We start from the raw sequence: 15,803 nt of genomic DNA on the forward strand, positions 1-15,803 counted from the left end.
TTTCTTTTTTCTCACCTCTCATGCTCCTGCTTATTTTCTCAGCTGCAAGTATATAAGGTTCTGCCATTTAGTGAGCATTTGCCCAAGTATAAACAGACAATTAACAAGAAATATAACAAAATATATGACTTCTGTCCCAGTAACAGCTATTACTTTCATGAATACAGCTTAATGAACATTTATTTCCCGCCTTTGGACAATTTATAAAGATAAAAGTGTCTCTGAGCCCACTTCACCTCTCATATCAATATTATCCCTGCAGCAACTTTAGTGCCTGTGTGCAAGAAATAATGTAATGTGCACTGCGATTACCTTCCTTTTCCTCATCCCCTTTTATAACTATTGTTTACTTTCTTTCCCTCATACCTCACTGTTTGCAGATCCCATTTGTGTTTGTTTCAGGCCAGCCTTGCATTTAGTAAGCCAACATATTTTGATAGCGCTTTTTTTTTTTTTTTAATCTGATGTTTTAACTTAAGCTAACAAAACACCTGATAACAGATCACAGAGATTAATTACTTTGTGGTAGACCCTTGCTTAATGAAAAAAAAAAAAAAAGAAAATGTATGCTTACAGTGCACGGTTTCAAAAACCATGGTTCCTATAATGTTTTTAGTCATTATAGTAGAGCACATTGATAGTGCATTTTAAGGATTTAGGACTGTATTCAGACCTCTTATTTTAAGCATCAGTCCTAGACATTGCACTGCCAAGCCAAAAAATTAGGTTCTTGGCTCTTCAGATCACAGAAGTCCTTTATATCTTTAATAATAATACATAAGTGTCTCTGAAGAGCTCCAGAAGATGAATTGAATGGTCTCCACGGATATCTATGACTCTTATCTGACTACTGAAGTCTAATCACCTGGCTCAGATGTGAACATTTATGATCAGAGCACATCCCTAGTGTTAGATGCTCTCATTATTTAGCCGGTACTTCAAAACTGATGATCTCTGAGAAAGGCATATTTAATGTCTGCTGGTATCCTAATTTAAGTGGAATTTAGTAGGCTAATTAGGGCTCTAAATATTTACAGAAGTACATATCGCTAGGAACTGTAACATACCCAGAATGTATTGTTATTTGCATGACACTACTATTTCTCATCTTCTAGATTAAATGTTGAAAAGATAGTTTATTTTGGCAGAGTAGGAATAGCAAAATGCTACTACATATATATATATATGCATAGTTTACAAAAATATCATTTTTCTGGTATAAGAGAAGCCCCTAAGCCTTTCATACAAGATGAAAGGGTTTTTTTTTGTTTGTTTGTTTGTTTTTCCCATTCTGGACCATGAGCACATGAGCTTTTTTTTTTGTAGCGGATATTCTCTCTTCCTCTGTTTATTATTATTATTATTATTATTATTATTATTATTATGTTTTTGGTTGTATTATGTCCTAAAAAATGACAGTACAAAACTGTATGGAATTGATTAACAGTGAAAAAAATCAAACATTATTTTTAACTTCTAAGCTCTGTTCTGTGCTGAACAATGTTGTGACCACTATAAGAAAGGTCTGAATGGACTACAACAGTAATTCAGAGTTTTTAGCGTAATCAACTTATCCACTCCCAGATTTAAACACTAAGTCACTAACTTTATGGCGCTGTTTATATAGAGCACTCCAGAGACAAATGAAACACTTCAGTTTGAGAAATAGACCTGATAAAAACTGATTTTTTTGACCTTCAGGCCATGCTTCAAGATCATTTTAAGAAAAGGTGGTCATAGTAAAGGTTTGTGATTTTGATGTATGTAGTAGCTGAGGAGGCTGTACTTGTCATGTTTCCCATAAAGCATTTCTCATTCCTTTTTCTTCTTTAAAAAAGAAAAAAATATATATTAAATATTTGGAAGGGTCTAGCAAAAATATTCAGTGCTTGAAACCTACACAGCTGGATGTTTGAATGTTCAAACAGATGCTCAGGAACCACTTAAAGAATTAAATGCAAACTTGCATCATTACAAAGAGAGTTGCCAGTACAAATCTATTTCCATTCCTGTTGACAATTTACACAGGAATTGTGCTGCAAAGCAAGAGAATTGAGAAGTTGTGTTAAGCGCAGCTCTTACTATTCCCATAGTTTTTGAACTGGGCAAGGAAACAGTCACAAAAAATATACTGAGTTTTTAAATAGTGTATGTGCAAGTTTTAGTTGAATTTCAAAAAAAAAGCAACAGTGTTGATCAAACCCTCCAATGTTTCATAGTTTCATTCAAAATAGGTCCTTTCTGAAGTACAAATCTATTCACTCTGGGGAAATGACATAAGAAAATCAGTCCACTTTTCTATAATGGTAATTGCCACAACAACAAAATAAATAAAACAAAATATATATCAAAATAAATCAAAACATCAAAATAAATAAATGACAACAACACTATTATGTCAATACATTTGACAAGGCATATTGTCAAATGTTCTTACTGAAAAACTTGTGATACCGTAGCAATATCAGGAAAAGCATCCTGAAATGATGTGAAAATGTCTGACAGCAAAAGGGAATGAATGAAGGTTGTAGACAGAATAATACAAAGAAAATAGCAAAAGTTGCCAGAGAAAGTTCATGGAAGTTATATGAAATCAATGTAAACCAAAGTCCTATAAATGTTCTGAAGGTAAAGGACACAAAAGGTTTTCCTTAAACAATGAGAATTCAGCATAGTTGTTACAATTAAAGACTTGAGTATATTTGGTAGGTCACAAAAAGGAAATCAGAAAGGGCAATAGAAAAGCGTGGACAATATTCAACTGCCAACATTCAGACAAATCATGCGAGTGATAAAGACTTTATTTCTGATGAATTTTCAGGTATTTAAAGTAACACGGACTTGATAGTAGAGACTTTTAGTAGTGAAGTCAGCAGCAGCAGCGAGTTGGCCTTGCAGAAAGCACACAGTCCTGCCTTCCTTTCAGGAACCCTTAATCCTGCCATCTGTGCCTCTCTACCTCTCTTGGGCCCGAAGAAGCAGCACGAGGGAAGTTGCTGTAAGGAAACAAGTCCTGGGAGCACGTTTCACTGGAGTAAGGAGGCAGGCCATGAATTTGGGGAAGTGGAAATCAGAAAGCAAGACAGTGGGAATAAATAGACATGACAACCAGCTGACTAACTATGAAAACATCAGGGGAAAACCAAAATCAGCGTGGAGATGAACGTGCTGGAGGTGAACTTCCGCCTCCTCTGAGAAAAGGAAGGCTTGGGAGAAGTGAGAAACATTGTAGCATAAAAACAGTAATGTGGTAGCCAGAGAAGCACTTCAAATTAATTGCTTGTTGTAGAGTCATGCCATAAGAGAACCAGATTGCCTTTGGGGCGCATTCCCTTAACACCTGTTCCACTGATTGGCTTTTCAGGGTCATCATCTTTGGTTCTTGCTACTTGCTGGCCAAACAGTTCCTTACAATATCAACAGGGTGAGGCACTTGTTTGAGAAATATTCCTACACAGAGCAAGTATGATGCATATCACACTCTTGAACATCCTGAACATACATAGAGGTGTCTATGTGACATCCAAGTTTTAAAAAGTTACCTACTATCACAGTACAATAATTCTTTTTTATAAAATGGAAAAGAAAAATGACAAATTTATTCCTATTCCTTAAAGGAACAAAAGGCAGACTTCCAAAGCAGTCTATTACCCAGTAATATTTTGCCAAGAGTAAACCAAAACATACACACCACACTGAATAAAGTTTATTTGAAGCCACTGCTTCTATAAACTTGTCCTGTATGATTTCTGATGTTAGCTTTCAGACCACTGCAGTAATTTCAAAAAGTTATGTTTTCCTCTCCCAGAAGCTGTCCTGTTTAGTCTGGGAATATTTTGAAAGTAAAACAGCAAAAGGAACTATTACACAGTGATAAGAGTTTATGAAAAAGATGTATTTTCAGAGAGTTTATGAAAAAGATCTTTTCAGAGAAGTGTGCTCTAGTATCAGAGCACAAGTAAGCATGTAACGGTGTACATTTCTCTATGAATCAAAAATATACTGATTCTCCTCAAAGTACCATGGATTACTCCTAGGCTAAATTACTCTATCTTTTAACACAATTTTCTTTTCTGAGACTGCTATATAATGCTAATTTTATATATGTGGGTGTGTGTACGTATTTGAATCAGTAATAGCCTTATGGAGCTGTGCAGGTTCCTTCACCGACCCAGCATTTTACACGAAAAGCCAATCAGCTGGAAGCTGCTGACAGCTCCTAGGTTTAAAGTAATTTGGGCTGGATTGTAACTAAAGTATTAGAAGCAAAGGATGCCCCATTTTTTCAAATATTTTGTTCCCAAACCCTTTTGCTTTCTCTGGTGTATAGTAGAGGGTGCTTTCGAGGTCCTATAACATCAGGTGCTTTACAATGCCATGGTTTCTTTGCTACTGGAACATGGAAGATGTACCAGTGTGAGTAAGAGGGCTTTGAGGAATTGGGGCTGAGCTTACCTCTGAAATTGACAATGAGAGGGAGGTGAAAGACTACAGGAAGACTATCCCGGGGACAGGGCAAGCAAGGAAAACTTGCCTTGCTCACTGTCCCCAGACAGCGACCACCCAACCTGCCCGGGGGCCGGAGGAGCGTGAGGAGGTGGGTGTGGGGACGGGGAGGAGAAGTCGGGGGGCAGCCGGGGAGCGGGCCCGAGGAGAGGGGAGAGGGGCGAGGGGCCGGAGAGCGATGGGAGGGGACAGGACGGGCGGAGCAGAGGAGGGGCCAGGGCGCCGGCAGAGCGGCTCGGAAAAGGCGCGGGGGGAACAGCGGCAGCCGAGCCCCGGGGGGAGGCAGCGCGGAGCGGCCTCACAGGGGGGAGAACGGGGGAGAAAAGAGGAGGGGACGGGGAGGGGCGAGCCCGGGCACCGCAGCCCCCCGGCGGTAAGGGCAGGGGGGGCAGCACGGCGGGGGTCTGGGGGGGGAGTGTCACACAGACAGGCGCTGAGTGGCTTCTCCCCTCTTGCGGGGCAAAGGCGTCCACGTCCCCGACGGCGGGGAAGGCTTTGCGGTGGTGCTGGTGATGGAGGGGGGCCGGCGCTGAGCCGCCCCCCCTCGGAAGGCAGCGCCATGTGAGCGGCAGTCGCCGTCCGGGATGTGAGGAGCCGCCCGGCCCCGCTGCATCGCCCCGGGAGCCTCCTCCCTCCCTCGCTCCCTCCCTCCCCCCTGAGGGCCTCCGCGGCGGAGGCTGAGCGGCGGGCAACATGACCGAGGTGAAGGCCAAGGAGCCCGGAGCGCCTTCGTCCGCCCGAGACGGGGCGGTCCTGCTGCAGGGCCACCCCGGCCGTGGGGAAGCGGAGGCCATCGACATCGCCCTGGACGGGCTGCTCTACCCAAGGAGCAGCGACGAGGAGGAGGAGGACGAGGAGGAGGAGGAGGAAGAGGAGGAGGAAGAGCGGCGGCGGCAGCAACGGCAGCCGGGGGAGGAGGACCGGGACTCCCTCTCGTACCGGCCGGGGAGCGGCTCCCTCCCTGATAAGGACGCCCTGGACAGCGTCCTGGACACCTTCCTGACCCCCGCGGCTCATGCCTGGTCCTTCTTGGGGCCGGAGGTCCCGGAGGCTCCCGGCGCCCCCATGAGCCGCGGCCCGGAGCCGAAATCGGCCGAAAGCGCTGCGGGGGCTCCGGCTGCCAGCCCCCCGCAGCCTCCTCCGCGGCTCTGGCCGGGGGGGGACGCCCTGACGGCCGCCCTCAAACCGCCCCCGGGCACCGAGGGTCCCGCCGCGACCCCCCGGGGCAAAGCCCCCGGGCTGGGGGCTCTGGCCCCCCAGGAGCGCCCCTTCCCCGCCGGCAGCCGCCGGCCGGAACAGGGCTCTGGCTCCGGGGGGAGCCTGGCCTCGGCCCCGGCGGCCTCCCCGACGGCTGCGGAGCAAGAACCGGGAGCGGCACCGGGGAGCGTGTCCGGGGCAGGACTACCTGCATGTGCCCATCCTGCCGCTCAACTCTGCCTACCTGGCCTCCCGCACCAGGCAGCTGCTGGACGTTGAGGCTGCGTACGAGGGCAGCGCCTTCGGGCCCCGCACCTCGCCCTCCGCCCCCGCTCCGGATTTCGCGGATTACGGCTACCCGCCGGCCGACGGCAAGGAGGGATCCTTCGCCTACGGCGACCTCCAGCCCGCCCTGAAGATCAAGGAGGAGGCCGTCGGGCTGCCCGCCCCGTACCTGGGAGGCAAGGCAGCCTCCGCCGACTACCCGCAGCCCCCCCGGGCCGCCCAGGAGCCTTCGCTGGAGTGCGTCCTCTACAAGACCGAAGCCTCCCTGCTGCCCGCAGCCTACGGGCCGCCGGCGCTGCCCGACAGCCTCCCCTCCACCTCGGCCTCCGCCGCCCCGCCGGGCCTCTACCCGCCGCTGGGCCTCAACGGGCACCAACCCTTGGGCTTCCCGGCGGCCGTGCTGAAGGAGGGCTTGCCCCAGCTCTGTCCGCCCTACCTCGGCTACGTGCGGTAAGGGAGGCCGGCGGCGGGAGGCCGCGGAGGCCGGCGGCACCGCAGGGGGTGGGGGGCGCTGCCCCCCGACGGCGCTCTCGGAAGGGGGTCGAAGGGACGGTCCGGGGAGGAACGGGGACACAAAGGCACTCGGCGGAGCTCCGCTGAAGATTTTAGGCGGCCGCCGTGGCTGCACGTCCAGTTCGGGGCTGTCTGGGCGCGCTGGGGTGTCCCGGTCCTGATGGGAACGCACCCGAGGTTTTAATTTTGCAGCTGATGGTCTTCTCAGCACAGTTACCTTTCGAGAGAAGTGGCATTTTTGTTATGATTGCTTCATACTGTGCAATACAGTAACCAGCTCCACAGAAGGGAGGAGCAGTAGGTTCACCTCTCTTAATTGACAAGTGGACAGTATCTATAAGTACCCAAATATTCTCCAGAATATTATTGCTGATTTGGGAAAAAGCAGTTAATTTCACCTAAAAAAACTCAAAACATTTTAAATATATTTATTAATTTACTAGGATGAGTATGGCTTACTATGATGCCAAGTTGTTATCTAGAAATATTCGCAAAAATAACTCCATCATTTTGATAGAAACATATGGATTTTTTAAACATAATAATTAGCTAGATTAGCCTATTTTTTTCTTGGTGAGAAATACAGAAGTACTCGTCACCTCAATGTGCTCATCAGAATTAGCTACTGAGCATAATGCTGCGACTGAACAGGAGGCAACAAACCAATTATTAACGATTTTTCTAGCTGAGAAAGCTTGGTTATTTCCCGTGTGAAGGGGGCTTTTGAAATTCAATTGACTTCTGTTTGATTCTGTCTCTCTACCATTCGGTGTTCAGAAAAAGATATCGATCAGTATGACTTTACTCACAAGACTTGTTGATCAGAGGAAGATGAACATTTTGATAAAGAGTTTCCTAGAATGTCCCCTTTTTATCTAAAGTGAGTTAAAATGCTACTATGCTTTTTGCTCACTACTTTCCTTTTTAATGACTAGGCACACGTTGCTAATATGCCTTTTATGCTAGCATAGAGAAACCCTCAAGCTGAAAGGCAATCCTGCCTTTTTTTTTTCCCCCTTGTCCTATAGATGTAAAAAGGAAGCTGATAATATAAAGCTCACTAATACAGGTAAGTAGCTAACCATTGCAAATCTGGATATTTCATTTCTCTTCTTTTTCTTTTGAAGGCCAGATACAGAATCCAGCCAAAGTTCTCAATACAGTTTTGAATCTCTACCCCAGAAGATTTGTCTCATCTGCGGTGATGAGGCTTCTGGTTGCCACTATGGAGTACTTACCTGTGGAAGTTGTAAAGTCTTCTTTAAAAGGGCAATGGAAGGTACTATATCATGCCATTGTTCCTCATTATTTGACATATATCTTCCTAGGCACTGCAAAGAACATACCCCTTACTTATTGCTGATCTGTGAGCATGATCACTGTAGTCGTGTTTTTTTGTTTTGTCAACTCAAAGTATTCAGTAAACACTAACTAAAATATTTCATTATTAACTTTACTAGTATTATTTCTTGTACTTTCACTGGTTGCTATTTATTATTGTTCATCTTTTAATCTTTCTCAGTAAGCAGATTTTCATCAAGATCTTGGGAAATACAGAACTTGTTTTAGAAAGTGTAAATACTATTTAAATGAAAATTTTGTGGGTATGACCTAATCATATGCAGATAGGAATTTATTTTGGCTTCATTCTTTTTTTGAAGTTATATATAATTTTTCTTGCTTGCAAAATACAGAATTTGGCTTCCTGAGCTTTATGGAACTATTTCAGGTTCCACTGAACTATTTCAAGTCAAATGGTTTTAACTTTTATTACAGATAGATGTTGAGTTACAAAGCCAAACTGCAGGTTTTATAAATCAGTAATAATACTTTTTTTTTTCTTTTTGAATTATATTATGCCTTGTCCATATATGCCCACTGAGATTTTAAATACAGGAGCAGATTGCTTTATATACTTCAGCTGATGAAGAAGTAAAACAAATCCGAGTAAAAGAAAAAACATTTTATTCTTTGTCTGCTTTTCTCACAATTCTTATCTGTCAGAACTTGGACATTAAAATTTCTGTTCCATACACTTAACAAAACCGTTGTTGCACTGTGTAGGATTACTGAAAAGAAGAAATTGCATCATGTTTTCTTGTTGTGATATATGGTCTATTCAATGCTATAGAGTTTATTGCTCTTCAGATTAAAAGGGGAATAATGGGAAATTAAAAGCTCAGCAAAATACTTTAGTTAGAATTGTTTCAGTATGCTGTTTCTTTCAATTTTAAGCATATTCTCACGTTCTTGCTTTATCAGACTATATATCTTCAAATTCAGACCACTAGACTAGCTGGGCTAGATGAACTAATTAGCTTTGTTAGTGCCACATTTTCTTTAATACATTTAATGGCATTCATGAGAAAACAATTAGAAACATATTCGTTAGGTTGCAATACAGAAAAACACTTAGCTTTTAAGTCACTTACAGGCATATGTTTGTTTCACTGACTGTTAAATGGTCTCTTGGTTTGGCTTCACGTTCTTTGCTTTTGGTTATTATACTGCATCAGACATACTCTTAAAGAGTCAGGGAGCTGAAATTTTAAGAAAGTGTAGTGTAATTTATGAACACCATATTTTAAAGGAAGGTTTATTTATTTACTTTTCAACTGTAGTATTCAATTTTTATTTTTGTATTTTAATTTGATTCTGTAACTTTTGAAGTTCGTCTTTTTCCTATACTTGTATCCAGCTGTATTTGTGCAGTAGGTGAACCTGCTCAAAAACATATCCAATTACTGTTCAGCATGTATACTTCATTTAATGATACATTATCATTTATCAGAAGGCATAGGCTGTTACTAGGGATTTCTTAAGGCTGTTTTCACTGAGTATTTATGTGAAAGCTGTATTAGCAGAATCTTACTGATTAATATAGACATACAGAGAAATAAGTCAATACAGTTACACAAACAAAAAAAGTTGTGTTTTACATACCATCTTCATACTTACCATTTTTTAAATGATTCCAAAGACTGAGAGTGTGGTGAAGAAGTGTTTGCTTTTTTTAGTAAGAATATTCAAAGAATTGACAACTACCCGAGAAAGCTGGACTATGACAAGAAAAACTATAGATTATTATGTTTTATGGAGAAGAATGACAGAAATGAGCAATATGGGCATGTACAACATAAACAAATGTAGTTACCTATTTTACATAGAGGTGCAAGTCTACAGAGAGTTCTTTAAAAAGATGGACTTCTTTATTATAACTGAAGCATAGGATAAAATTATTAGCTTTGAAATGGATAGATATCCAATTTAATTTAAACTTAAACTATTTTTTCACATATTATTTGTCAGAAATAAATGTGACAAACTACTCTCTTGTAAAAAGAAAAATAATATTTTTATTGTAGATACAAGAGAAAACAGTGTTTAAAGATTCACACATTTTACTGAGAAGTTTTTCTTATATAAAGTGTCCCCTTGCCCATCATTTCTTTGAGTGGGAATGCATTACTTGCCTTCTTAAATATGTAATACTACTCCATTTTTTTCCCAATATTATTCATGCAAATGAGATGCTAAAGTTTTTGAGTGCAAATTCATAATCATAAGTCTGCTTTTCATGTACTTTCCATAAAGTCCTGACTACCATGAGAAATTAAAACATGGTTGAAAATAGAAGGCTTTGCTGCTGCTTGGATTTTCTATATTTAGATTTCTCTCTCATATGTTATTAAGTTTTCAAGTGCATACATAACAAGGGACATAACACAGTAGTACTGACTTTGTTGGAAAATGCCTATTTGCTATTTTAATTATTTCTGTAATCTTAGGTATGTCGGCTGTTTCAAATCTAACAGTCAACAATATATATATATATACATTTTTTTTTTACAGAAAACACGATTCATATATATACATATATATTTTTTTTTTAACTCACACCTAGTATATGGAAAATACGGTATTAATTAAATGCTTCCTTTGAGGCAGAATGGACCATTTTGTTATCCAGAAAACTCCATTTTCAATCGCTACTCTTTTTGAAATATAATCAGAGCACAATTCAAATGCTCAGTCTGAATTTGAAACTGTACAGGTGAATCTAAAAGTTTCTATACTAAGTATGATTTAACCATACATTTGAATAGAACTAGGAGGTATCCATACAGTATAACAGTGGACCAGAACTGTGTTTATATTTATATGTTTATATTTAGAATATAAAATCTTATATTTAGTATTAAATTATTTTACAACATTGGCAATGAATTCTTAGCTATGTATGGTTTGGTAGATATTTTGTCATTTGGGTCCCTGGCTTCCAATATGTGCCTATATATATAAAGAAAAGGATGGTTTTAATTCCATAAGTATATTTTACTCTAAGCAGAATCCTAAAACGTTAACTAAAACTGCAAGTTTTTTTTTTTTTGGGGGGGGGGGGGGCGGAACTGTAATAAAACGAATATAAAAAAAACCCTTTGTGCTAGAGGTGAGGAGGAGAAAATGCAGGTAAGGGATAAAGATACTGACTTTTTAGGAAATATTTATTTGCATATAAAGGTTATATGTTTTTAGTTGGTTACCTACAAAGAGCTGATTTATTTAATTATTTAATTGATTTAATTATTGTAAAAATTGCAAGGCTTTTTAAAAAATGCTCAAAGATCTCCTTTGTTTACCATGGAAATAATAGAAGTTTCTGTTATTTATATTCAGTTAAGAAATTTGAAAATACAAAATTGGATTCAGTATGTAGATGGGTTAGTACCGTTCATATCCGTGAGCTGAAAATGAATGGCAGTTTGGAGTTACTAACCAAAGAATATTCAGAAATAAGATTTAAAATGTTTTAAAAGATTTAAAATGTTTTAAACGATTTAAAATGTTTTAAAAGATTTAAAAATGTTTTAAAAGATTTAAAATGTTTTAAAAATTACAGAATTTCTGTACTTGCAAAGTAATTTGATGTTGATGGTCAGGCATTTTTTAAGTGCTACCAGTATATCTAATACAAGGTCACAAAAAACAGATATAATATTGCTAGTTTAGGAGAATGAAATTTAGGAAGTCAACTCGTACTTAGCTTTAAATTGCCAGGCAGTCATAAATAAATATGTATTTTATAATGGTATCTTATAAGATAAAGTATCTTATAAGATAACATAAATAGTATCTTATAAGGATATCTTCGCATAAAATCATGCAAGGCAACTGTGATCAGCATCTCTTACCTTGCAGTTGTCTGTGTAACACCACAGTGAAATTTCTGTCCTGGAGAGGAACCCAACGTGTAGAGTTGTGGGTTCCTGGTGTTACACTATCACTAATGCATCATTTCTTGGTGGCTTACATTCTTGAAAGTGTAGTTCTGCTGATGAAAAATAAAAATCACCTGGAACGAGAAAACAATTTGAAGTGCTGTTTCCTATATAAAGTCCCACTTTTAATTTTTGTTTTATATTTATAAAAGTATTTGCCTTCCTTTGCCCCTTGTTTATGTTACTTCAACATGTGATGACAGGTGGTTGGGTGAACCTGTAGAGTTTGGGGCTGACATAAATACATGACATTGCAGCAGATGTGTCAGGAAATAACTCTTGGTTTGTTCAAACATTTGGGACCCTATTATTAAGTTGATCTAATGAATATATAGCAATTTTTCTAGTTTTAGTATGTGCTTCATGTTCAGGGTAACGGTGCTGGACAAATAATAGCATCGGGGAACAAGCTCAACCACAACAGCAGCTAACACTTAACTGATGACATGTAGACATTTCTCTTCTCTGAGACCGAAGTCTGGCAAACCCTATGGGATAGAAAGTAGTTTCCATGAGAGTTTTCACTGTCTGTGTATGTGGGTGGAGGAAGGTGTTGAATTAAGCATGAGTTACGTCTGTGCAGTGAAAAGGCTGAGCATTGTTTCAGCCAGCCTTTCTGATAAAGTTTATCTGACTTGTGTTACAAATAAGCAGTTTATGATGACAGTGTGATTCACTACTTACGTAGTGAAATACTCTGCGTGAGGAAGATTGTCACAAGTGTGCTCTTACATAGCTTAAAAATGTAAAATGGCATGGCACACCAAACACTGATTAAAAAAAATATCTACTGATAGGAAGTCCTATTTGGAAAGACAGTGAAATGCCATAATATAGATACCCTTTCATCTATGAAATTGATAAAGCAGCTGTAAAAAGTTCTCTGTTCTCCTTACTCCACAGCAATTTCCTATTTTTAATCCCACTTTCTGTGTTCTTGGGATCAGAATTTGGTACAGTGTGTACCATAAACCTAATAGTAATGAAAGTTTCATGAAGCAGACAAAGCATCATACTGCAAGTTGAGAGATGAAAATGTTTCTCACTTAGTAGATGAAAATGTTTCTCACTTAGTATATTTAATATTATTAAAGCTGTTTTATTTTGCACATCACCAAAAAGTGTTAATATACAGTAAACTTAAGTATATTTCCAAATTCAAATACACGAAGTTACCTCTGTGAAGGTCCTAAAATTCAACGGAGAAGTCTCACTTCTGCAAGAACAAAGGATATGCATTATGAAAAGGGAAAGAAGATCTGTACAGATACATAATTGTGTATCATACTTCTGACTTAAAAAAGTATTGTTGCTTAACCATTTGACAAACATTAATTTGTTGATTTAATTGTGGCAAAACAATGGAGTGAGCAAGGATCGCATTCATTCTTGTGCTTTGGGTGTTGTGCTAATGCTGGGTTTCTTACTGCTCTCTTTGTGACTGTACTGATTTCCTGAAAGAGATGGCTTAGAACACAGTCAGTTGCAGAAATGAGAATTACCAAAATTTTTGGCTTAACATTATATAGTGTGTTTAGAAACTGTATAGAATATTACATAAAACATCTTCTCAGGTGGATTAGAAGTTATTTCAGGTGGTGTAGGACTGCTTACTTTACAGAGCACCAGCAGCTGAGTGCTCAGCATTGCTGATTGCTCTAACTTCAGATGTTCACAATGGGAGTAACCTGAGCTGTGCATCTCAAGTTCCTTCTATAGCAGGTGGAGAGAAACAGGAACTTCTGGGAAGTAATGCACTGACTTGTTTTGCATATCTATGTAGGATGAAAATGACGTTACTCTAACAGGAACTATTTCTCTATACTGAGTATAAAAAGAGTGTCAGGTGATGATGTACATTCTCTGCATTTGGTGGTATGAATCCCACCCATATACCACCAAGGTAGCTAATATCTTTTTAGAGTGTATAAATAAATATAATAATGATATAAAATAAGTATATAAGTATCTATAGTCAAACTATCACTTGCTAAAAATGCACTTAGGTTTGACAGTGTCCATCTCCTTAAGCTATATATCTTTTCAGCAGAACCGATGATTAAGGGACAGTTCTTTAGAAGCTACCAGTGGAAAGACTTAACAAGTGTCATTTGCATGTTACAGTCTGCTGTTGTCTGTGCTGATACATGGCTGTACTTCAGAGGCTTCCTGGTCATACCTAGTCAACAATTCCTGCAATTTCACAAGTGGCTGTTGGTTAATATCAGTTAACATCAGAGTGCATTCCAACAACCTGGAATCTTTTGCAGTTAAAGCATGAAAAGAGTTACATGCGACATTGACATCCTGGAAAATATTATCCTATTCTTGACAAATAATTATATCAGTTTCCATAATCCCCAACGACAATGCATTGTATGAGATATGTTGCACCAAGCTGAAGGCATTTACATTGTGGACATCCGTATTTGGGCTAATCTTTAAGCTTCCTTTGGAGATCAATAGTCTATTAAAGAACCCCAGTTTAGATGTTACTCAAGGTTAAGATAAATCACATCCTAAAGTACCTGTTTTTCTCCAGTGCCCAAGATCAGAGTGTACACTACTTACCCTGCTGGATGTCTACACATTAGAATCTAATTAGCCAAAAGAATCCTTTCTTTACAGTTTTTCAGCAGTTTGCTGTCTGTTGGGTGTTTTGATCACAGGCATCAATATCAGTTTTTTTTGTTTGTTTGTTTTTTAGCATATTGCATTTTTCTGCTAATATTTCTGTTTTTTTTCTACCTTTGTTACTCTTAGAGCAAGTGACCCTATCCTACTAGCTGAGATCTAGGAACAGTCAAAGAATAAGAGAAAACATATAGTGAAAATTTCATCAAGGCAATATGCTGTAATACTTTCACTGAGATCATAATGATGGGATGACTGAAATACAAATATAATGTATTATGTTGGTAGAAGAATACAGCATTCAGGGATCAGAAGAACAAATAGTGCTTTAATGATGTATACTTCTGAAATAGTTGGTGTGCTTTTAAAGTACATTGGATGTTCAAATCCCATGATGTATAGTCATTTTATAAGAAATATAACCTTCACTGACAAAAAAAATAGATAAAAAGATGTCAATTTTATCATTTTAGATATTTCTACTAATTATGTAATTAATCGCTTAAAAATGGTGACCATGGAACAATTGTGACACACTGCCATAAAAAGAACTGGAAATACTGATTTGTAGAAGCCAGAATCATTTTCTGAAAGATATTAGCTATGCAGAATTTTTACTATTGTCAATTCCTGTATTTAAATGCAAAGACTTTATGCCTTTCAGAATGTTACTGTGGTAAACATTCTAGGAAGACCAAATAAAGTCAATGTGAAATAGTAATCCTTATTTTGCAGTTCACAATGGTTTCTGTAAAACAGGACTTAAATATAGTTTTTTGTTTGTTTGTTTGTTTGGTTGGTTGGTTGAAGATGATAGAATAAATAGGGAAATTACTAAGATTAAAACAAAACAAACCACATTCAGGATTATAACTTCTAACTACCCAGAAGTGAATGAAAACAGCATAGCTATATTTAACTGATCAGTTTTGTAGATACCATAAATACAATGTGCATAGGTTGCTGTCTGGAGAAGTAATTTTTGGAAGGAAAAAGACAGTGCTGCTGTGTTCACAACAAAAGGCAAGAAGATTTTCAAATCAAGATAAAGGAGAAAGAATCAGTCAAAGATGTTGCAGACATTGGAAGTGGTTTGTCGAAGAGAAGAAAAGCAATGCAAAATATATGGTAGTTTGAAAATGCTGTTTCCCTTCTAAAGAAACCATTTTTGTTTTGTCCACTTAGCAAACAAAATTAGGCAGAGGACTGTAAGATATGCTTACAAATTAACTATAAATTAACGGATAATGGAGTGGAAGTGTAACAGAAGTTTGTTGTAAGTAGAGTTATGTGAAAAATTAGTTATCAATCTGCTTAGCAAAGTAAAGTAGAATATAAGAAATATTAGGTTTGACTTAGGAATGAACATTTTATAGTTCTGCTTTTTTT

The 15,803-nt window shown here is 39.3% G+C and overlaps 1 protein-coding gene across 1 annotated transcript in view; it reads left to right on the top strand.

The window, feature by feature from the left end:
• Positions 1–5,199: 5,199 nt before the first annotated feature.
• PGR (progesterone receptor) overlaps positions 5,200–15,803 on the top strand; it is a 39,147-nt gene continuing 28,543 nt past the window's right edge. The window contains 3 exon segments of the mRNA XM_035542486.1: positions 5,200–5,880; positions 5,882–6,438; positions 7,629–7,780. Coding sequence (XP_035398379.1) covers positions 5,200–5,880; positions 5,882–6,438; positions 7,629–7,780 — 1,390 coding nt within the window.

This window comes from Cygnus atratus, chromosome 1 (assembly GCF_013377495.2).
Source record: "Cygnus atratus isolate AKBS03 ecotype Queensland, Australia chromosome 1, CAtr_DNAZoo_HiC_assembly, whole genome shotgun sequence".
In the NCBI taxonomy this organism is placed as follows: domain Eukaryota; kingdom Metazoa; phylum Chordata; class Aves; order Anseriformes; family Anatidae; genus Cygnus; species Cygnus atratus.